General features: G+C 37.1%; 1 protein-coding gene across 4 annotated transcripts in view; it reads right to left on the bottom strand.

The window, feature by feature from the left end:
* LRRIQ1 (leucine rich repeats and IQ motif containing 1) overlaps positions 1–25,201 on the bottom strand; it is a 230,321-nt gene that overhangs the window by 192,932 nt on the left and 12,188 nt on the right. For all 4 annotated transcript variants that reach the window (XM_060413990.1, XM_012174023.3, XM_012174032.4 and 1 more), the window contains 6 exons: positions 24,670–24,787; positions 23,689–23,912; positions 18,773–18,847; positions 12,900–14,528; positions 5,419–5,571; positions 2,939–3,089 (listed from right to left, as the gene is read on the bottom strand). In XM_060413990.1, coding sequence (XP_060269973.1) covers positions 2,939–3,089; positions 5,419–5,571; positions 12,900–14,528; positions 18,773–18,847; positions 23,689–23,912; positions 24,670–24,787 — 2,350 coding nt within the window. The remainder of the gene's footprint in view (positions 1–2,938; positions 3,090–5,418; positions 5,572–12,899; positions 14,529–18,772; positions 18,848–23,688; positions 23,913–24,669; positions 24,788–25,201) is intronic.

Below are 25,201 nucleotides of genomic sequence, written 5' to 3'. Positions count from 1 at the left end.
AACTCAGGTATCCCTCACTGCAGGCGAATTCTAAGTTAAGCCACGAGGGAAACCCAATAAAACTGGAGTGGGTAGCCTTTCCCTTCTCCAGGGGATCTTCCCAACCCAAGTACTAAACTCAGGTATCCCTCATTGCAGGCAGATTCTGAGCTAAGCCACAAGGGAAGCCCAACAAAACTGGAGTATGTAGCCTATCCCTTCTCCAGTGGAGCTTCCCAACCCAGGTATTGAACTGGGGTCTCCTGCATTACAGGCAGATTCTTTACCAACTGAGCTATCAGGGAAGCCTATATGCAGAGTACATCATATGAAATGCCAGACTGAATGAAGCACAAGCTATAATCAACATTGCCGGGAAAAATATCAATAATCTCAGATATGCAGATAACCCTACCCTTATGGCAGAAAATGAAGAGGAACTAAAGAGCCTCTTGATGAAGGTGAAACGGGAGAGTGAAAAAGCTGACTTGAAACTTAACATTCAAAAAACTAAGATAATGCCATCCAGTCCCGTCACTTCATGGCAAATAGATGGGGAAACAATGGCAACAGTAACAGACATTATTTTCTTGGGCTCCAAAATCACTGTGGATAGTGACTGCAGCCATGAAATTAAACAACGCTGGCTCCTTGGAAGAAAGCTATGATAAATCTACACAGTGTATTAAAAAGCAGAGACATTACTTTGCCAATGAAAAGATCCATATGGTCAAAGCTATGTGTTTTTCCAGGAGTCATATACAGATGTGAGAATTGGACCAAAAAGAAGGCTGAATGCCAAAGAATTGATGCTTTCCAGCTGCGGCACTGGAGAAGACTCTGGAGAGTCCCTTGGACTGCAAGGAGATCAAACTGGTCAATCCTAAAGGAGATCAACCCTGAATATTCATTGGAAGGATTGAAGCTGAAGCTCCAATACTCTGGTCGCTGATGTGAAGAGCCAACACATTGGAAAAGACCCTGATGCTGGGAAAGACTCAGGGCAGGAAGAGAAGGGGGCAACAGATTACGAGATGGTTGGATGGCATCACCGACTCAATGGACATGAGTTTGAGCAAACTGCAGGAGATGGTGAAGCACAGGTAAGCCCAGTGGACTGTAGTCCATGGTGTCGCAAAGAGTCAGACACGACTGAGTGACTGAACAAAAAGCCCTTATTAAGTCCTTTGAGAATCTCAAAGCTACACTAATAGAAAATAAAACACAATAACAACAAAAACCCAGAGAATTTTAAGCCAAACATGGGTGAAAAACACGAGATTTTTATTTTAGACTTACTCCACTAAAAATGTATAGAAGTGAGTAGAAGCTGAATTTCAGGCGGCAGAAAAGGGAGGTTAAGTAGTAAGACATGAGAAGTGAGAACAAGAATAGAACAGTCTTTTCACAAGACTTGACAACAAGGGGAAAGAGAGATGAGGCAGTGGCAGAAATGATTGGCAACAGGAAAAATCTGACATGAGGAAGGCGGTAAATGATGGAGGAATATACCAGAGGAGAATGTCAGGGACACTTACGGAAAACAGGAGGGCTGATCTTAAATAAGAAAAGGCACTTCCAGACAGCCAGCAAGAACCTACTGGATAGCACATGGAACTCTGCTCAGTGTTGTGCGGTGTCCTGGATGGGAGGGGAGTTTGGGGGGAGAATGGATACATGTGTATGTATATGGCAGGGTCCCTTCTCTGTTCACCTAAAACTGTCACAACATTGTTAATTGGCAAAATACCCCAATACAAAATTAAAAAAAAATTTTTTAATTTTAAGCTTTATAAAAAATATCCCACATAGATCCCCAAACAAGAAAAACACCTAAAAATAAGACATTTTCATCACTGAATTTTATGGATTACAAAGAATAAGGGTGGAAACAGCTATTGATACAGAGGTATATAGATACTGGAAAAACACATAGCTTTGACTACACAGTAGTCAAAGCACTTTGTTGGCAAAGTAATGTCTCATAATGACAGATGGAGGGACAAAGATGATGAGGGAGATTCAAACAGATAAGTTCTTTCTTTTTATGTGGTGTTAGTAGCCTTATCTAAAGAAGGAAGGGCTTCTACGTGGCTCAATGGTAAATAATCTGCCTGCTATTGCAGGAGACATGAGTTCATGCAGGAGACATGCTTGGAAGATCCCCTGAAGAAGGAAATGGCAACCCACTCCAGTATTCTGGCCTGAGAAATCCTATGGACAGAGGAGCCTGGCAGGCTGCAGTAAGGGTCAGACATGATTTAGCAACTCAGCATGCATGCACAAAGAAGGAAAGGTTAGTACAAGTTATCTATGTAGGTAAAGAGAGAAATGTCATATCAAGAAACAGTGATGACAGTTGCTGAGAAGTATAGTCAGCATGAATGTGCTAAGTTATTTCACTGGTGCCCAACTCTGTGCGACCCTATGGACTGCAGCCTACCAGGCTCCTCTGTCCATAGAATCCCCCAGGCAAGAATACTGGAGTGGGTTGTGGTGCCCTCCTCCAGGGGATCTTCCTGACGCAGGATCGAACTTGCGTCTCTTGCATCTCCCACTTTGGCAGGCAGATTCTTTACCACTAGCACCACCTGGGAAGCCCATAGTAAGCACAGGGTCTATAAAAATATGATGGCAACAAACAACGGTATATTATATATATAATAATATATATCAATATATTCCCCAGTAGAGTTCAGATCACTATTAGTTATAAGACAAGGAACAGGGAGGTAAATATACTAATTTCAGGAGCTACTAATGACCACACATTTGCCAGTGCTGGGAGCATATTCCTTTTATATATATTAAAAATAGTTTTGTTTCCTTCTGGGTAAAAGTATGGCTTGGTTAAAATTAGCAAATTAGAGATTGTGTCCTATTCTTAAAGAAGATTAAATGAAACAATATATAATCATGAAAAATAAATGTTGATAGATTCAAATCCCATTGTTCTCACCAATTCGAGTGATTTTATTACATGAAAGTTCAAGACTTTGGATATTAGTGCAGCCATCCAAACCATGAAGAGAAGTCAATTGATTTTTATTAAGAAGAACGATGCAGAGATTTTCCAAATTTTCACAGTTGATAGTTTCAATATGGTTTTCCTAAAACAAAGAACAAATGTAATTAGTTTTATTTCAATGGCTTACTAATGAAACATTTAAAGCTTGCAGAAAAGAAAAAAGATGATATACTTGAATTTAAATGATTATCTGAGTCCCTAACTTTTAAGATAACTATGTAGAATGTTATACTATCTGAATGAAAATATTAAGCAATCAAATAAATAATTAACTGATTTAAACTTATTAATCATCTTTTAAAATAGAGAAAATATAGAGGATCAGTAACAAAACATTTCAAACTATCTGAACAAGAGTGAACGATTTGGTCACAGTTGCTAACAAACTTACTTCAAAGAAATCAAACACTGAAAAATTTGAAATCTACCCATTTCCCTTCCTCAGTTCCTTTTGTGATGTCAATACCGTGAATTAGGTATATATCTTATATGAAAATTTATACTTTTACTAAATATAGATATCTCTTCAATACAGAATATTGGTCTCAAGGTCAAGATCATATGTCAGGAATACAACAGCATTCTCTGTTTTAAGGCTTCAGAAAGATAAAGTGAAAGTCACTCAGTCGTTTCCGACTCTTCGCGACCCCATGGACTATACAATTCATGGAATTCTCCAGGCCAGAAGACTGGAGTGGGTAGCCTTTCCCTTCTCCAGGGGATCTTCCCAACCCAAGCATCGAACTCAGGTATCCCTCACTGCAAGCAGATTCTAAGCTAAGCCACAAGGGAAACCCAACAAAACTGGAGTGGGTAGCCTTTCCCTTTGCCAGGGGATCTTCCCAACCTAGGTGTAGAACTCAGATCTCCCTCACTGCAGGCAGATTCTGAGCTAAGCCACAAGGGAAGCCCAACAAAACTGGAGTGTGTAGCCTATCCCTTCTCCAATGGATCTTCCCAAACCAGGAATCGAACCCAGGTCTCCTGCATTGCAGGTGGATTCTTTACCAGCTGAGCCACAAGGGAAACTCTCAGAAAGATAAATGGGCTTTTAAGAATCTTAATGGTATAGTCCCACAACAGTCTCTCAAAAATATCTATGAGTATTGTCTTTGTTAACTGGAGTAAACTTAATAAGCATAGGGAACACAAAGTTTAAAAAGAAAATCATATTGGTGGAAGCACTGTCAGTCTAAACTGAAAAGAATCAAAAATAAAATGTAACTCTAGCATCCTGCCCCCAATCTTCTATGAGAAAGAAACAGATTGAAAAAAATTCTCACTGCAATGCAAAAGGTGTGCCTTGAGAATGGAGTTAAAAGACTATTGGGCAGAACCAAGAGTCAGAGAGAACTATTCCCACGGAGCAGAACCAAGTCCTTACTAAGAACTAATGCTACTTTCTTAGCTATGGACCAAGGACTGCCATGAGCTTCTTGTTCTCTCCCATACTAAAGGATAAGGACTCTTGTAATTAACTAAAACCTGTCTCACCAGCATGCATTGATGTGGGGGAGTGAGAGAAGGCTACTTTTCCCTTAACTTTACAGATCTCTGAGTTGAAAGAACTCTCTCTGAGCAGATCATCTCCACTTGGATCTGATTTAGATGAGAAGATTCTGTGCTTCAATTCCAAGTCAGATGTCATAAGTTCATAAGACTCAGGGGTCTTTGGGACATGAGTCCTTTTGCATGTGGGAAAGATACAACTCATTAGGAACCAGGAAGCAGATTGCAGATTATTACTTTGTAAGCAGTTTCCTATAAACTTCACAACCCAATATTCACACATACAGTCCCCACCCACTTGAACTGAAAGCTTTGTGAATAGAATATAAGCTAGTATGATGCAGGCAGATGCTTGATAAGCCCTAATATTGAAGATTGTCTTTTTGGAAAGCTCACCCTGTAAAGATGCCCAAGGTGGTGGGAGGGGACAGAGAGAGACATAGAGAGGGAGGGAAATTTCAACCTCCCAAGGCACCAGACATATAACAGAATGTATTTGGATATTACAGCCCCAACTGCAAAGTACATCAGACACCCAGGCAACACAGTATGAAACAGATGGAATGCCCAGAATAAGTCTGGCCTCAATTCATGGCCCACAGAAGTAGGGTAAAATAAAACGGCTGCTTTTTTAAATTTACTAAATAATGCAGTCATTTGTTATGCAGCAAAAAGTGACAAAACAATAACTCTGTCACCTATGAATGAAGATTATTTCCCAGGTCATACCACCTAAGCATCTTTCCTGTATGGTTCTCACAAATTTTGGCCTTTGATCTCTCTAGAGCCTGAGTTACAGGCTATTTTATTAAATGTGCCTTCAAAATTGTAATTCCTTAAATGTACACCTGAATCTGTTTTACATTTGATTATAAAATAAATAATGATAGCATAGGACACACCTGTGCATCAATGTACTTCAGTTTTTTGCAGTTACTTAGACCGTGCAAGGAAGTTAATCCACAGCGCCGAAGAGACAGAAACTGAAGATTTGGACACTCTGCCAGTGTGGAGAGACTACAGCCTGGCAAGTCTTGAAATGTTATTGTTGCAACCTAGAGAATTTTAAAAAAAAATCACAGTGTATCATTATCCAAATATAATGAAGACAAACTATATTCACCTTGAAAAATTGTTCTACATTTTTCATCTAAAAAAAAAGTAATGCTCTATATTGAAACCCACTTTTATTAACAACTCAATTTCATTTAAGCTCTCTGGCCATTTTGCCACATTTCTTCCCCTCATAGAAAGGCAAAATAATGTAATCATTCATGACCAACTCAAGTTCAAAGGTAATACACACAGAAGCAATCATAATATAATCATTTATTAGTTTACTCCTTGACTTTTCACCAAATTCATTTTCCTGTTCTTCATGTCTCTTGGCATTATTTTCAGGATTGCACTATATAAACATTTAAGATCTGTGTTTGACAGTATCTTTGGAGGCTTCCCTGGTGGCTCAGACGGTAAAGCATCTGCCTACAATGTGGGAGACCTGGGTTTGATCCCTGGGTTGGGAAGATCCCCTGGAGAAGGAAATGGCAACCCACTCCAGTACTCTTGTCTGGAAAATCCCATGGACAGAGAAGCCTGGTAGGCTACAGTCCATGGGGTCGCAAAGAGTAGGACACGAGTGAGCGACTTCACTTTCACTTTGGGATATCTACATAGTATCAGAAGCCATAACAGATCGGGAACAGATTTTATAACCAAACTGCCATGCTTCAACTAGAATAGCTCAGCTCTCTTCTAAAAATGAAACAAGTTTAACTGAGAAGAGATATTACAAAACCTGTAATAAGTCAAAACATGCAAAAATAACTGAACCATGCAGTAAGAACAACATTCTATTATGTTTCTGTGTTATAAAAGTATGAATCATCCTTTACTATTGAATAATGTATATACCCAGATCATATAGAATCTGCAGTGTAACAAATCATGAATACTTATCATACATTTATAACATTTCCCATCATTGAGATGTTACCGTGCACTCACTACTTCATAAAGCTTTTATCCTAAGGAATTTTTCTCTTTTTAAGACTTTTCAAATAAAGAAAATTCAACATCAAAGAATGTATTGATCCTTATGGTAGGTATATTAAGGAATATACTTATAGTTCTATAAGAATATATCAGATATAACTATTTTGAGATTACTGAAAAGCATTCCATGAATTAAACTCAGGATCTCTCACCTAAGTAAACTTGGCACAGTAATAATGTAATGATATGTTGCTTCTTCACTATAATTGAGTCTATGCACTGAAATAAGTATATAAACTAAACTGCTTTATAGTAAGAATACTTTCATATTGCCACATTAGAAGTCCTAAGGCCATATTTCCTGTGCACTGAATAACAATTTAAAAATTATTAGCTTTATAGTGTATACTAGCATATATACTAGGGTATAACACATGCAAAAGAAATTTTAAAGGTGTTTTATTGAAACTGAACGCATTATTACTTCAAAAAAAGCTGGGGAAAGCATAAAATTCTTAAGCCTGTAACTCCTCTTCATGTGGAATATTTCCTGTGCGATAAAGTTTTACATTTACATATTTGTGTAAATGAATGGGAAGATCATACATTCATGGAAACAGAACAAAGGGATTAGTCTACCCCTTACTTTAAGTAGCAAAAGCAATATCTGGTATTTTTTTAACATTTGGTGAATGAATTTTCTAGTTTCAAAATGATTTTAGGAATTTCTCAATTACCAATAATCTAAAACAATTTTTGAAATGAATTTCTTTTTTATAACTTTTCAGAAAGAAACATATTTACCTACATGTGTCAGGATAACTGCTGCCTAATGTCCCTATGACTTGTCCAAAGAAGATACTATAAATTCTAAAATTAGAAACTAATTCTACAATAACAAACTAAACAAACTAGAATCGAACATTTAAAAACTGAAAACCCTACAGCTGAAGCTTTATAGTAACAAATGCTACTCTACCATTTATATTCTCCTGCCCAATTTAATAATATACTGCTTTGTTAGTATTGTTCAATTGCTTGGTTGTGTCCAGCTCTTTGCAAGCCCATGGACTGCGGCACACCAGGCTGCCCTGTCCTTCAGTATATCCCAAAATTTGCTCAAACTCATCTCCATTGAGTCAGTGATGCCATCCAGCAATCTCATCCTCTGTCGTCCCCTTCTCCTCCTGCCTTCAATCTTTCCCAGCATCAGGGTCTTTTCCAATTAGATGGCTCTTCACATCAGGTGGCCAAAATATTGGAGTTTCAGCTTCAGCATCAGTCCTTCCAATGATCAGGACTGATTTCCTTTAGGATTGACTGATTTGATCTTCTTGCAGATCAAGAGTCTTCTCCAACACCACAGCTCAAAAGCATCAATTCTTCAGTGCTCAGCTTTCTTTGTGGTCCAACTCTCACATCCATACATAACTACTGGAAAAACCATAGCTTTGACTAGATGGACCTTTGTCAGCAGAGTGATGAGTCTGCTTAAGTCTAGATTTGTCATAGCTTTTTCTTCCAAGGGGCAAATGTCGTTTAATTTCATGGCTGCAGTCACCATCAGCAGTAATTTTGGAGTCCAAGAAAATAAAGTCTGTCACTGCTTCCATTGTTTCCCCATCTATTTGCCATGAAGTGATGGGACCGGATGGCATTATCTTAGTTTTTTGAATGTTGAGTTTTAAGTCAGCTTTTTCACTCTCCTCTTCCACCTTCATTAAGAGGCTCTTTAGTTCCTCTTCACTTCTTGCTATAAGGATGGTTAAGTCATGGTTGCTCAGTCGTGTCCGACTCTTTGCAACCCCACGGACTGTAGCCCACAGGCTCCTCCATCCATGGAATTTTCCAGGCAAGAATACTGGAATGGGTTGCCATTTCCATAAGGGTGGTGTCATCTGTATATCTGAGGTTATTGACATTTCTCCCAGCAATCTTGATTCCAGCTTGTGCTTCAACCAGCTCGGCATTGTGCGTGATGTGCATGGAAGTTAAATAAGCAGGGTGAAATACACAGCCTTGATGTATTCCTTTCCCAATTTCAAACCAGTCTGTTGTTCATGTCCAGTTCTAACTGTTGCTTCTTGACCTGCACACAGATTTCTCAGGAGGCAGGTAAGGGGGCCTGGTATTCCCATCTCTCGAAGAATTTTTCAGTCTGTTGCAGTCCACGTAGTCAAAGGCTTTAGCATAGTCAGTGAAGCAGAAGTAGATGTTTTCCTGGAGTTCTCTTGCTTTTTCTATGATCCAACAGATTTAGGCAATTTGATCTCTGGTCCGTCTGCCTTTTGTAAACCCAGCTTGAACATCTGGAAGTTCTCGGTTCACATACCGTTGAAGCCTAGCTTGAAGGATTTTGCACATTACTTTACAAGCATATAAACACAATTAAGTTCTAGTTATAATGTAGCAACCTCTCTAATTGCAGTATAGGAGTGACAGCTGCTGCAGTATACTTGTCAATGGTGTCTACTTTTGAATATGCAGTATTTCTTGGTGTTTCCTCCTCCCTTGTACTGAACATTTAAAAATTTCCTGGGACTTTCCTGGTGGGCCACTGGTTCAGAATCCACCCTGCAATGCAGGGGATACTGGTTCAGTCCCTGGTCCAGAAAGATTCCACATGCCATGGGGCAACTAAGCCCCATAAATGGCAACTACTGAGCCCACACACCACAACTACCTAAGCATGTGCACCTAGAGACCAAGCTCCAAAACAAGAGAAGCCACCACAACCAGAGGCGTGTGAACAACCAGAGAGCAGCCCCTTCTCGCTGCAACCAGAGAAAAGCCCATGTGCAGCAACAAAGACCCAGAGCCAAAAATAAGTTCAATTTTAAAATTTCCTCATGATACAGCAATTTATTTTCTGTTGCACTTTAGATTTTCCCAAACATATGAGATCAAATAAACTTTTACACTAATAATTTTGATTGTCATTAATTTAGTTGCTAAGTCATGTCCGACTATTTGTGACCCCCATGGACTGTAGCCCCCCAGGCTCCTCTGTCCAAGGGATTTCCCAGGCAAGAAAATTAAAACTGAAGTGGGCTGCCACTTCCTCCTCCCTGGGATCTGCCTGACCCAGGGACTGAAACCACATCTCCTGCATTGGCAGGCAGGTTCTTTATCACTGAGCCACATGGGAAGTCCAATCATTTTGATACATGCATGAAAATAATCACACAAGTAAAACTGCTTTATGCTCTAAAAATTAAGGTCAATATAGAATTAATGCTCATAGGTGTTCATCAGCGTGTGATCAGCCTGATAAAAGAGCAACTGGGGCATAGTGAATAGTCACTAAGTGCTTCTCAAATAACTCAACAAATGCATTATCTTAGCCCTGTGGCAAAACTAAAATATTTTAACATTCATAGTTGTGTTCCCATATTACCAAAGGGTACTATAAAAATATTTGGAAAACTAATATTTTCGGTCTCTCATGACTTAAAAATGAACTGATTCATAGAACCTAGTGGAAGTCGCTCAGTCGTGTCCGACTCTTTGCGACCCCACGGACTGTACAGTCCATGGAATTCTCCAGGCCAGAATACTGGAGCGGGTAGCTCTTCCTTTCTTCAGGGGATCTTCTCAACTCAGGGATCGAACCCAAGTCTCCAGCATTGCGGGCAGATTCTTTACCAGCTGAGCTACAAGGGAAGCCCAAAACAGTCCATGGAATTCTCCAAGCCAGAATATTGGAGTGGGTAGACTTGCCCTTCTCCAGAGGATCTTCCCAACCCAGGAAATGAACCGGGGTCTCCTGGATTGCAGGCGAATTCCTTACCAACCAAGCAATCTAAGACTCATTCATTACATCTTGATAAAATATCACAAATTAGTTTTCCACTAAATCATCTATATTTCCCCCAAATCCTTGACAGTTTTGATAAATAAAATGACCTAAAAGAGCCACATATGTTTTTATACAGTTCACTCTCAATTACACTTGAGAAGTTCAACCCAAGCAGTGTCACTCATCTATGGTAAACTGTAATTGCCAAAGTAACAGAAGCAATGAGTGCTATGCTTTGTGTTAACAAATTCGTGATTATGCCACAATCTCAAATCTATCCAACCTGGAGAAATAATTTTGTTTAAAAAATCAGCTGCAAAGAGACTGAATCTGAGGTTTGATTAGTGGCTTAAATGAACGAGAACATAACTTCAACTAAGGCATGCAGCATCACACCACCACTCAATTACAGTCTTCCTTGAATGAAGTGAGACATTCTGACCTAAAAGTTAGTCAGCCCCTAAAATGTTATCATCTTCCATGCCATACTGTAAAGCCATAGAAAAAAGTCCTTAAGCTATACTCTTTTTTTTTCAGTTGTTATTTAAGGCTAGTTACCATTAGTAGCAAAATACTCAAAAGAAAAATGAATTAGTTAAAGCATTCTGCTACGGGGAAAAAAAAATGTTAGTTGTCAGTAATCCCAGCTCTTCAGTCATATCCTTCTGGAGTACTATTCCATATAGTAGATGATTCAGCATTTTCAACGTTCTAACTTACTTGATGAAATAGGCTAATCATAAGTCCATTGCCGTTCTCTTCAGATGTTTGAGACCACATTTGACAATGATCATTATATACATTACAAGCCCAAGACCAAATTCTTCACATACAGTATTTGAAAACGCAACAATCCTATAAAGTAGGCATTTCTCTTCCCAGTTTATAGAAGACAAAACTGAGGCTCAGAAAGAGCAAGGTGACCCAGCGCAAGATGACACAGCCAGTAAATGGCAGAAAGAAAATGAGAACCCTGATCTTATTTGATACATTAAAAATAAAAGTCTACAGTAACGTATTTATTTGTTTAATGCCTTTTTGCCTACCAAAGTCAGAAGCATAAGGGCAAAGATGGGTTTGTTTCTGTCCCTTTAATCTAACGATAAATATGGACTTGATCATATGGGATAGATGAATATTCGCTGAGTGAATGAATAAGACAATGTATACATATTAACATTAATGTTTCCTTGTCTAAGTATCTTGCCTATATCAAGAAATCAAATAAACTTTATATTTTGAGCTTAAGGCCTAAACATGTGTATTTTAATCTTAAATCTTTAATCTTAAATCCCTTCTAGTATTTAATATTCTTTCCTGTTTTTCTACACATATGTTAGTTTCTGTCTTATTTTTGATTGAAACTATGTTTTAATAAGCATAGTAAATTAGTAGCATTTGGTGACAGCTACTTTAGTTTTTGTCTTTTGTTTTTATAATGCTGTGTAATTTTTTTAAAAAATTTTTATTTTTACTTTATTTTACTTTACAATACTGTATTGGTTTTGCCATACATTGACATGAATCCACCATGGGTGTACATGCGTTCCCAAACATGAACCCCCCTCCCACCTCCCTCCCCATAACATCTCTCTGGGTCATCACCGTGCACCAGCCCCAAACATGCTGTATCCTGCATCGGACATAGACTGGCGATTCGATTCTTAGATGACAGTATACATGTTTCAATGCCATTCTCCCAAATCATCTCACCCTCCCCCTCTCCCTCTGAGACAGCTACTTTAAATTTCAGGCTTTCGTGGTGGCTCAGAGGTTAAAGTGTCTCCCTGCAATGTGGGAGACCTGGGTTCGATCCCTGGGTCGGGAAGATCCCCTCGAGAAGGAAATGGCAACCCATTCCAGTATTCTTCCTGGAGAAGGAAATGACAACCCACTCTAGTACTCTTGCCTGGAGAATCTCATGGACCGAGGAGCCATCTACCACCTTTATATAGCGCGTGACTAAATTACAAAAGGAGCCACTAGGTGGTGCTGTGGTCCAGGACTAAAACAAACCAGCTCCAAGCTGAGTATCAAGCTACAATTTTTCTACTCCAATCAACTCTACTTTTCCAGATGACTCCATTGTTAGAAGCCTAATAATGCTATAGGCCCCTCAAAAATAGGTTTCAAGATATAAATCAAAGCTCTTCATAGTGCCTCACTGAAGACGATGCACTGAATAATTTTGAGGAGATCTTTTAAGTACAACTCTTCTCAAATAGGATAAGTATTTCATTAGTAACTCCATTGACTGAGAAAATTCTTAGATTAAATAAAAAAGAAGACTCTGAGAAACAAAGAACATATTAGTGGTTACCAGTGGGGAGAGGAAAGGGGGGAGTAAGTGAGTAAGTAAGTAAGTAAGCTACAAGGATATACAATACAGGGAATATAGCCAATATATTATAATAACCATAAATGGAGTATAATCTTTAAAAATTATGAATTACTATATTGTACACCTGTAACCTTTTGTACATCAACTATACTTCAGTTAAAAATAAAAATTGCCTTATATAAAGATTTCTGAAGTTACATTTTAGAGAACCAATTAAAATTCAGTATGTAAAAAGTATTATAAAATACCTGCTGTAAAGTATCCCAAGGACCACATCGAAGAATTTCTAGTGTATTCAAAGGGGGCATTGTGTTGACTGGGCATTTTGTAAGTCTCCTTCTTCTAACAATTTTCTTCTGTTGATTTTGCTTGAAAATTTCACACCAGGGTTTAAATGATGTTATCCAAGCTAGCCGCTTTTCTTCAATAGAAGATAGAAGTGTTGGCTCTCTAGAGCAGGCCACTGTATTTTCACATTCAGCTGTGTTTTCATGACATTCTTCTGGAATTTCTTGAATCTGAGACTTAAGAGAGTTTACTTCTTTAAAAACCAAATAGTTCTTTGCATTATAGCCACCCAAATCTTCACAAGGAACATCTACAATATAATTTTGCTTGTTTGTTTTGCCTTCTACATTGATCACAGCATCATTAGTGTTAAAAACCAAGTCACTATTCAGAGCACTGCCTTTTGGGTTCTCCTCTGCTTCTTTAGATTTTAAATCAATTTCTTCTTCTTGTAGTAATGTATTTTCCCCTCTATCTTCAGGTTTTTCTAATTTCAGTGGTACCGGTTTTTGTTTTATTGTTATCACCGAAATTTCCTTTATGTTATTTTCTTCATATAATGTTCCTAACTGTCCTGATAATTTTTTTTCTACTTTTTGCATCTTATTCTGTTGGTTATCATCAATTATTTTCTGTGATTCACTGTCTTTTACTTCATCAATTTCTTGATTATTTCCTAATATCATTTGGGTTTCTTGTCTCATAGTCTCATTTATGGAAGGTTTCAAGACATCCTCTTTTTGTACTTGAGACTGTAATTCTTGCAACTGAAACTGTTCTTTGACATTTTCTTTTAGAGGCAGGTTTTCCAATTGATTTTTTTGATCTCTGTTTTCATAATTCCTTTTTGGCTTGACCAATTCTTTTGAACATTGTACTGCTAGGTTTTTATTTTTTTCTTCCACTTTAAATACAGCCAAAATTGCTTGGCTTGACATAGATTCTTTTAATTGCACTTGTACTGATTCTTTCAACTCAAGCTCTCTATCTACATTTTTTCTCTTATCTGACTCTTCAGCTAACCAAGGGGAAGCATCTTCCCACATTTTTAACTTTCCATCCCCTAGCCTTTTGGCTCCCTCATCCTTATTCTTTGATGTATCCTCAATAGATAAACGTTTGGCATTATATTCTCCCTTCTTTAATGCTCTACTTATTATCAGCTGTTTTCTTGTAGCTTCTCCCAATATCAATTTTTCCATCTTTAGTAGTTGCTCCCTTTCTTGTCTCAGGATGTTCTTTTTTCCCACATATTCTTCTTCTCTCCTTTTCCTTCCCTCTTGCATCTGCTTTTCTATCTCTTCTTCTCTTCTTTGTTTCTCCTCTAATCTTTTCCGTTTTTCTTCTTCTATCTGTCGTATTTTTGCTTCCTTTTCCTTCCACTCTTGTGCTGTCTTTTTCTTACTTTCTATTTGTTCCTTTATGATTGGGCCATATTTTTGGTAGGCCACAAATGCTTTATATTTAGCTTGAATTTTTACAGCTGCATTATGCTGCAGTTTTGACAAACGCATTTTTTCTTTTTCCTGAAGGTCTTTAAATTTTGTTCTTTCTTCTTCCATTTGTAAATGTAAGTTTCTAATAAATTCCTAAAATAAAGTAAGATATATAGTAGTCAGCATAAGCTAAATGTGAAATATTACTAAAGTATCATGTGAAATGTAGATTAAAACAAATACTGAAACTGAAATCATAATAAAATCAATAGAAAACTTACTTACAGGAACTAAAGTAATTTATTTAAAAGGGCATATTTATTTTTAAAAAATATTTAAGAGCTTCTATCCATTTAGTAAGCTGATACTCTAATATTATGACTTCAATTGAAATTGGGGAATTGAGCAATTCTTTGATGATAGAAAGCATATGCAGTCAGAATGACACAGAGAAAAGGCAAGAAAAGCCAAAATCTAAAATTTGTCTAGGAGAAAAGGACTTCAAAGTTCATAAGATGGGTGTTCTGATAAAAGAGACCCCCTAGAGCTGGCAGCACGGGGACTGCAGAGACAGGGGATGATTTTATAAGTTATAGTATAAGGAAGGTGAGGCAGGAGATACACCTAAGTCTAGTTATATATCTTATCCTGTCTATTAGGAGAGCTGATAAGCCCATAACGCACTGAGAGGTAATCCAGAGTTGGGTGAGAATATCATTGTCACTAAACACCTAAACAAAAGTAAACAGATCCACAAAATTGGGCAAATATTTAGAAAAATTAACATAACATAAATGATGTGAAGTGACAAAAATGCTTCAATAAGCAAAAGGAAGGTCCGATTTCTGAGAGAACTATTTAAGTAAAAGCTAAAGATATTTTTAAGAAAAAAATGTTTAAATAAGATTCTCATATAAAAAATGAAATGCAAGTGCCCAAATAAAAACATATGACTCACTCAAACAAACAAAAATCAGATAAATGCCTATAACAAAAATTGAAATCCTATGTGTATTGAATAGTAAATAGACATATTTTATTTTTTATTTCCACTTGAAGAGTTACATTTCATATAAAAGTTTACAAATAACGGTTTTTATTTTGATTTTTTCAGTATGAAAAATTGCCTTGATGGCATATTATGATGTAATGCTAACTGCTTGTAGAATAGTTAAACGTCAGTATTGAAACCTAATCTTTAGCTGCCATCTTATAGATACAAAAGAATGTTCACCAAGCATGTATTTTGTATTTTGTTGCATTGTACACTGCAACTAATAAGCCAAGGAATCGACATATATTAGGTGCGTGTACTGTTTCTAAAAACCACAAACTAAGAATGATAAATTATCAATATAGTTTAGTATTTGCTAATTTTACTACACTCTTTTGTTATATATATGTAGGAAAGTCATAAGGGATTATAAATTCTATTTGAGTAAAGATTAAAACCATATATTTTATGATAAAGGGCTTTTAACTTAAGATGGCCAAAGCAATGATATTATATATTTGCTGTAAAGAGAATTATAAGAGTTTTATTTTTATGATATTAAAAGTTACTTAATAAAGACTTGTCTCCATTTAAAAAAAATCAAAATTAGATGTTTCCCAAAACAATATACAAAACACAAAGTTATGAGATATACGAAGTTCAGGTGTAAAGGCAATCAACACAGAAACTTCAACATATGATTAACAGGAGTTCCAAAATAAAAAACTGAGAAAAACTGAAGAGAAGAGAATCATAGAAAAATACTTTCTAAACCAAAAACAAAGGCCTTCAGATGAGTCAATTTCGCATACACACACACACACACACACACACACACACACACACACACACACACACATACACAAAATGATGGCTCATATAGTAAACACTAACAATATTTCAGAACACTAAGGAATATAAGCTCTATGAAGGGAAGGATTATTTCTGTTTTATTCACTGCTGTATCCTGAGTCCTCACAGAGAGGTACCCACCTGGCACACAGTAGAAAACCAGCAAATATGTGTGGATGAATGCAAAAAGTGAAAAATCTTAAAGCTTCAAAAGAACTCAGTAAATGAGCATCAGATTTGCAATCAAAGACAGCATGCGCTTTGTGTGTGCTTAGTCGCTCAGTCATGTCTGACTCTTGAGACGCTATGGACCGTAACCTGCCAGGTTCCTCTGTGCTTGAGGATTCTCCAGGTAAGAATACTGGAGTGGATTGCCAAGGCCTCCTCCAGGGGATCTGCCCAACCCAGGATTGAACCCAGGTCTCCCACATTGCAGGTGGATTCTTTACCAGCTGAGCCACAGGGGAAGCCCAGAGATGGCGAGTGCAAAAACAAACATGTAATGGAGTTCTATCTTTAAATCGTTAAAACCAAATTGTAATAAACCTCCATTCTGCATCCAAGAAAACTAATCAGTCAGTTTTAAAAGCAAAATAAAAACATTTTCAATTGTGCAAACATTGAGAAAATTTCCTGTCCAAAAGTATACTTTTGACAAGTGTTTAGCTCTATACTCCAAGAAAGGAGAACTGAGTCCAGAAAGCAGAGGAAGACTGAGGATTCAAAGAACACTAATCAAAGAGAGCAAGGAGATCAAACCAGCCCATCCTAAAGGAAATCAACCCTAAATAAGGACTGATGCTGAGGCCGAAGCTCCAATACTTTGGCCACCTGACTTGAAGAGCTGACTCACTGGAAAAGACCCTGATGCTGGGAAAGATTGAGGGCAGGAGGAGAAGGGAGCAACTGAGGATGACATGGTCGGATGGCATCATCGACTCAATGGACATGAGTTTGAGCAAACTCAAAGAGATAGTAAAGGACAGGGAAGCCTTGCGTGCTACAGTCCAGGGGGTCGCAAAGAGCTGGACACGGCTAAGGGACTGACGGAACAACAATGATCCAAGGAACCCTTAACACTTAGCACTTACATTTTTTATTCTGTCGTCTTCTTTCCATCATTTCATGTAAGGAGGAACATCAGCTGCCAATTTACTGTTGCTCCTTTTTAGGTAATGCGCCTTTTCCTTGACTGATTTTAAGATCTCCCCTCCTTATCTCAAATTTTAATAGTTATACTATTCAATCCCAAGGTGTGATTTTCTTTGTATTGATTCAACTTGGGGATCTTTACTCATGTTCAAGTTGAATTTTCTAAAACAATTTGAAACCATTTCAACTATTATCTCTTTACCTATAGGTTCTGCCCCATTCTCTCCTTTCCTTCCAAATTACTATTATACACATTTTTAATATTTTCATTATGTATCACATATTTCTTGTTCTCTTTTCTGTTTTCCCCATTTTTGTCCTCTCTGTGATTATATTTGGGCATTTTCTATTGACTTTTCTTTAGCTTCAATAATGTTCTCATCTGTTTTGGCAAATCTAATGTTAAATTTATCCACTGAAATTTTACTTTTTACACTGAACTATTCAAGTCTAGAATATACACTTTGTGCTTCTGTGTTGTGCCAAGTTGCTTCAGTTTTGCCCAACTCTTTGTGACCCTATAGACTGTAGCCTGCCAGGCTCCTTGGTCCATGGATTTCTCCAGCAAATACTAGTGAGAGCTGCCAAGCCCTCCTCCAGGGGAAGAATATATACTTAGTATTACATTAAAGATTCTAATTTTCTTTTCATATCTCCTATCTATTTTGCTACTGCATAACAATTATGGGAATTTCATGGCTCTCCTAACTCCAACGTTTGGATTACCTGTGAATCACTATTGTCTTTTTTTTCTTGTCATTCCTATTGAATCTGTGTCTTCACATGCTTAACCAACTTTTTTATTTAAAGATGGATAGGATATGCCTACTTTTCCAGGAATGTGTTTATATAAACTATAAAAAAGACTTGGAAAAATACAAAGAAAGGTAATATTTGTAACTATATTACAGAATTATGGGAAATTTTACCTACTTTTTACTTGTAATTACTTAATCTTATATAAAAACTGAAGTGTAAATTAGTTAAAAATTAATAAACATGTCATGTTAAACTTAAAGGGATACTTAACACATTCAATTAGTTGCATTAAAGAAATGCAGTAACTTTTCATAACAATCCTCAATCATAATGAAATAACGGTATGTTTCCTCATACATAAATGTTTCCTCAAACATAACAGTATGTTTCTTCAAACCTTAGAAGAAATTTTACATTTACAGTTTTACATAGACATATTCACTAACTGAACCAGTTTACCTTCTGTGTCAGGATATTTCATTTCAAGGAGAGTTTCCAGTGACTAAGTATTTTTGAAACTTGAGTAAATTAAATCCTATACCAACTAGGCAATATTATTTTAAAATATTCAGTCCAAGCATAGCAATTTATTTCAAATGGAGAATGATTATTGTGCTGCCTACAAACAATAAATACATACCTCATGCTGTTTAAATCTCTCATTCCATATTTTCTCCTCTTTATGAAGTTCATCATTCATCTTGTCCTGTTCTTGCTGAACAAATGATAATATTGAAATATGATATTCACATGTCAAAAATATTATGTTTATTTTGTGTGGCTCTTACAACATATATTAGTAAACAATGGTTAAAGATAATAACTCACCCAACGGCCCCCAATTATTAGTACTGGAATAACAAATTTGATCTCAACTTAAAATATCATAAAATGATACCTAGGTTTCCCATTAGCACATGAAGATATCTGTAATCTTGGAAAGCTGTTTTATTAATTTGAGTATATTTATTTACATAATAAAATGCACTAGCTAGAAATACTCCTGGATAATGCAAAAATTACAAATGACAATGTATGTTAAGATGGGTTTTGCATTACAGGTTTTTTTTTTTCTCTCCACACTATTTCATTTAATTCACATAATAAATCTTCTCAGAGGGTAATTGTTTTCTTTCATTAATTCATTACTAGCATCTATTTTGTTAAGTCTCTGAAAAATAAACAAAAATCAGTAAAGTATAATCCCCTTCCTCAAAAACTTTACCTTTAGTAATTCTAAAATGCTATCATATGTTCACACATTACCCCAAATTTAACAGAATAAGTTAATCACAAGATAAGAACTATAAGGATTACAGTAGGAAGAGATGTAATAATTAGAGGATTATGAAAGGTTCATACAAAAGATTGTTTTTGAAATGACTCGGCTTTTAAGAGATTACGTAAACATTTGAGGCATTTATTAAAAAGTTTTTGAACTAGGAAAATGATTACAACCCAGTTTTAGGAAAATTGTTAAGTTACATTTGATAGCAGTCAGTAAAGAATATGCCTGCAATGCAGGAGACCCAGGTTCGATCCCTGGGTAGGAAGATCCCCTGGAGAAGGAAATGGCAACCCACTCCAATATTCTTTCCTGGATAATCCCATGGACAGAGGAGCCTGGCAGGCTACAGTCTATGGGGTCACAAGAGCTGGACATGACTTAACAACGAATCCACCACATTTAATAAGAAAGTAAGGCAAGGGGATCAGTGAAGCAGGTATTAGAGAAGTCCATGACAGAATCAGCAAGGGCCTTCTACAGATGAGGTCACAGGAGTCAGAAGAGAGGCAAACGCGATGCACATATGAAACTGCCACCCACTGCCCACTGACTGAATCAAAGGAAGTGGGAAAAGCTCTTTGGAAATTATCTCATATGAGCTGTGGGAAATTTTACTGGCATTTAAGCATGGAAATAACATTTTTTTTGGAAAATAATTATCCTTCTGACTGCATTACCGTGCATGAGTTTCCAGAATACAAGACCAAAAGTAGGAAGGTCAATTAGAGAGTATAGTAAATATTCCAAGCTAGACATTAGGACATCCTGAACTATGGGGTAGCAGTCGACACATGGATGAGACAGTGGATAATGAACTATTAGAAGGATAGGACCATAAAAGAGAGAGAAGAGTCAGAAATGGTACTCAACATTTTAGCTTAGTCTAAGATGAGAGCATAGCTCATCAAAATAATGACTAATGAATACCAGAGGAAGAGCATGACTCAGAAAGACAATGATCCATTGAGACAATTAGATCCATTAAGTTCTGAGTATGGAACAGTTATGTAGTTCACTTTATTTTATAACTATAGATTTGGTTCTGAACAGCCATTGCTGTGTTTGAGACTATCATGAGAGAAAATGCAAGGGATAAGAAAAGAAAGAGCAAAAGATGGAATCCAGGGTAGGACACATTCAGGGAGAAGGAGAAAAAAATTAACCTAAAAACAGATACCAAGGAAAAATGGATAAACATGTAAGAAGACAATCAAGGTAGTGTGGTCCCACAGAAGTGAAAGGAAAATCAAACAGTCAACAGATTTTTACTGGCATAAAAAGGAAAAGAGGCAAAAATAAATACTGACTGGTGGCTCAGATGGTACAGCATCTTCCTGCAATGTGGGAGACCCGGGTTTGATCCCTGGGTTGAGAAGATCGTTTGGAGAAGGAAATGGCAACCCACTCCAGTACTCTTGCCTGCAAAATCCCATGACGGAGGAACCCTGATAGGCTACAGTCCATGTGGTTGCAAAGAGCTGGACACGACTGAGCAACTTCACTAGAACCTGTGGGTGTGGTTCTAGAAGTCATTGTATTTTTATCAAAGTCAGCTTAGAAGCCAATGTTTTGTTTTGGTTTGGTTTTGTCAAAAGCAATTTAATTCACTGGGATGGAGGTGGAAGGCACCTAGAAGGTTTAGATTTGAATGAAAGATGAGGAAATGGATTGAGCACAAATAACTACTCCTTAAGAAGCCTGTCTATGATAAGTAAAGCTAAAGAGCAGCTAAAGAAAGATATTTAAACAACAGTGATCTGAGTTTTCTGTTTTGTTTTATTTCTAGGACACGAGAAAATTGAACGTGAGTATAAGCAATGAGAAAGGAGGAAGTCGTAGGAGCATTTTAACATACAGGAAACAGTAAAAGTAAACTGGAAAACGGTAGAATATAGAGCAAAGAATGCAAAGTTGGCCTTTGGCAGACGCTCTCTTACGGAGATAAGAACAAAGGCAAAAAATAAAGTTAAAAAGGCGACCACAAAAATGAATGCTAACTAGATGTGGGATTGGGGAAGGACATGGCAACCCACTCCAGTGTTCTTGCCTGGAGAATCCCAGGGACGGAGGAGCCTGGTAGGCTGCCGTCTATGGGGTTGCACAGTCGGACACAACTGAAGAAACTTAGCAGTTAGCAGATGTCAGATTAGAAAGAAAAAGAAGTTCGTAATTGAGGCAAAAATGTGATCGTTTACTAATAACAAGGAAGAGGGAGTTGGGTAGAACTCTTAAGGAAATAAATTTGTAATAGCAGTTTTAGAAATGGAAGAAGCAGCTAGCAAAGACACAGGTGAGAATTACCGAGTACGTAAATTATCTACTTAGAAGCCATCATTGTAAAATTATGGAAAGGTCCCAGTGGCAAACTTTGAAGCTCCAAGGTAAAACGAAGCACACATTTAGAAACTCATTAATCTACTGCTGCTGCTGTCGCGAAGTCGCTTCAGTTGTGTCCGACTCTGTGCGACCCCATAGACGTCAGCCCACCAGGCTCCCTTATCCCTGGGATTCTCCAGGCAAGAACCCTGGAGTGGGTTGCCATTTCCTTCTCCAAAGTGGAAGGTGAAAAGTGAAAGTGAATTCGCTCAGTCCTGTCTGACCCTTAGAGACCCCATGGACTGCAGCCTACCAGGCTCCTCTGTCCATGGGATTTTCCAGGCAAGAGTACTGGAGTGGGTTGCCATTGCCTTCTCCACATTAATCTACTAATGTCATATATATTTTTAAATCATAAATTTATGATAAAGTACAAATTGCTCTCAAAAACTAAGTTATAATTTTTAAGGGTAAGGCCCTGGCGTTAAATTTCTTTTGTAACATCAAGTGAATAGCTGAAAGTTCTGCCCTTGAAGTAGTCAGTAAATTTGTGTTACAAAACAAACTAAAAATGGCAATGAAAACAGAATTTAAAAATCAGCTGTTTTTTAGAAAATATCACTAACAATCAATAACAGTGATACATTTTGCCACAAGCCAGGAAACACTACTCCAATAATCTACATTGTATTAACTTCTATTCTGGAATGGGAAAAAAATAGCTTCTGACTTTTGAAAATAACTAATCTAGTCTGCGGAAAGGAAAATATTAACTAAAAGGAAGCTAAAGATTTGTAGCTTACTATCAGTAAAAGGCATGGACAAGCTGGTTCTGCAATATTATCATTGTTTTTAACGTATTTACTTTCTACATAATTCAGAAATGCAATGTACTCAACATGGGAGGCTAGGATACCCTGAACTACCTATGTGATGACACGCTAATGTTCTGAACATGGAAGACTCAAAACTAGTAGGTTGGGAGTAATACATAAGCTAACTTTAGTAATGCAAAACAGATGTAAGTCCTGCCTGTTACCCATACAGTCTAAGGATCCTGATGGTCCACAAGTGAGTCCCAAAAATCCACCAGTTTCTCCAGATACCACTACCATGGCCTGAGGATGTGGACCACCTGAGGAGCAGCTGGGAGAAAACAGAAAGGAAAACAACACAAAACTCCCTTATGCCAAAAATGTTCTAGTCCCAGAAATTAGCTCATTCATGGGAATGGAGCACAACTATTACCTACATGCCTGAACCACTTAAACCAAATATGTCTTACATAATCGCTAGTATCAGGCTACATAGTAAGGACATTTTGTGATGGAGAAAATTCTGTTGCCTTTTTCTGTGATTAGAAGGGCATAGAAGAGTAACAATTTATGTTGTAAATGTCAGCTTTTTTAGGACAGTCTTTGAAACTTTATAGACTTTGGGGGATCTCAAAATCCAAAGCAGTACCTGAAATTACAACGAATTTCACGGAAAATAAGCAAGGGGTCCATATTAATACTGTAAATCCCCAATGGGCTGCTTTGATTATTGCTAAGTCACTTCAGTCATGTCCAACTCTGTGTGACCCCATAGACAGCAGCCCACCAGGCTCCCCTGTCCCTGGGATTCTCCAGGCAAGAACACTGGAGTGGGTTGCCATTTCCTTCTCCAGTGCATGAAAGTGAAAAGTGAAAGTGAAGCCGCTCAGTTGTGTCCGACTCTTTGCAACCCCATGGACTGCAGCCTACCAGGCTCCTCCATCCATGGGATTTTCCAGGCAAGAGTACTGGAGTGGGGTGCCATCGCCTTCTCCAGCTTTGATTATTAGGACTAATTAAAACCCATAGAATGGAGCTCGAGCTACACCAAAATCCAAAACATCAGTACTATTCAGGAGTTACTGATTAAAAAAAAAAAAAAAAAAAAGAATGAAAAATAAAAACATGAAAACTTACCTTCCGAATATTCTCTAATTTCTTCTTTTCAACTTCAAATTGTTTCATCCAACAATGTCTTTTTTCTTCTTCTTCTTGAAACTGCTTTTCTTCTCTATCCCTCTGAACTTTGAGAGTTTCTTTCTCTTGGTCTTCTAGTTCTTTCTGTTTGTCTTGCCAAGCCTCAAAGGACTGCCGACATCTTTCTTCCACTTCACAGTATCCAAAATTTATATCAGCATCATCTGTAATCATGAAGAGAAAAAAATTTATTCAAACCAGTCAAAGCTGATTCAATATAAAATTTAAAAGTAATTTCAAAATAAAGAAATAATGTCAATATATTACCAAAGTGAAAGCGACAAGATGCTAACGCACAAAATACATGTAAACTCCATTGCAGTCAATAAGGAAATCATATAACTTGTCAAACTATTCCAGAAAACTATGTGTTTGTATCTGTGTGTGTGGGCACATGCACGCATTCATGTGTGTGGTAAGAGATATATATGGTTAAGAGACACTTAAAAAATGCAGGTCTGGGTACATCTATTGCAGTTAGCTCTACATGTGGAAAATTTTCAAATATACTTATATAAAGTTAAATTGAAAGTGAAGGTCGCTCAGTCATGTCTGACTCTTTGTGACCCCATGGACTATACAGTCCATGGAATTCTGTAGGCCAGAATCCTGGAGTGGGTAGCCTTTCCCTTCTCCAGGAGAATCTTCCCAACCCAGGGATCAAACCCAGGTCTCCCACATTGCAGATGGATTCTTTACCAGCTGAGCCACAATGAAGTTAATTTAGGAGTCATAAAATAAAAAAAAAAAAAAAAACCAACTATGAAACATGTAATTAAATAACCATAGTAAGTGTACAGTATTTTTCAAGTACCATGACTATTTTCTTCTAAATGGCAAAAAAAACTGTTTAAGGATTTTAGATAATTAAAGTGAATCACATTAAAATGATCAAAAGTATCATCAAGCAAGTTAATCCACCTGGCAAACCATGTTCATCCACCGGCAAATCACAAAGATCAGACTCCAGAACCAAATCAGGACTGCCACAATGAGTGTTACTTCTTAGAAATTCTTCTTTTTCTATTTCAGATAACATCTAAGAGGTTAAAGAAAGTACCAATGATTAAAGAAAAACAAAACAGAGAGTAAAGTTGTCATTTCAATAATGTATTAAGTATTTACACATACATATCTAGAAAATTATTTACTTCAAATTGCTCTCAAATACAATTATATAGCACATTGATGATTATTCTTTTATGGTGAAGAAAAATGCTTTTCTCAGGGAAGCAAATTGTATTTTCCCCTCCTTATATATTTCAGAATTCTAATTACTTTCTAATATTTACTTACAATATTCAAAATTAACCTGCTTGACACTCATGTCCAAATGTTTCTATTAATATTTGTTTCCCCCAACATCTTTTTATATTTCCTTTCTGCAGCAATTGCACATATATACAAACTGCTAATATATTCAATATGTTTTAAAGACAATTTTTTTCTAATT

The sequence above is a fragment of the Ovis aries genome, chromosome 3, assembly GCF_016772045.2.
Source record: "Ovis aries strain OAR_USU_Benz2616 breed Rambouillet chromosome 3, ARS-UI_Ramb_v3.0, whole genome shotgun sequence".
Classification (NCBI taxonomy): Eukaryota; Metazoa; Chordata; class Mammalia; order Artiodactyla; family Bovidae; genus Ovis; species Ovis aries.
The sequence above is the reverse complement of the archived record's forward strand: the minus strand, read 5'-3'. Positions and strand labels throughout refer to the sequence as shown.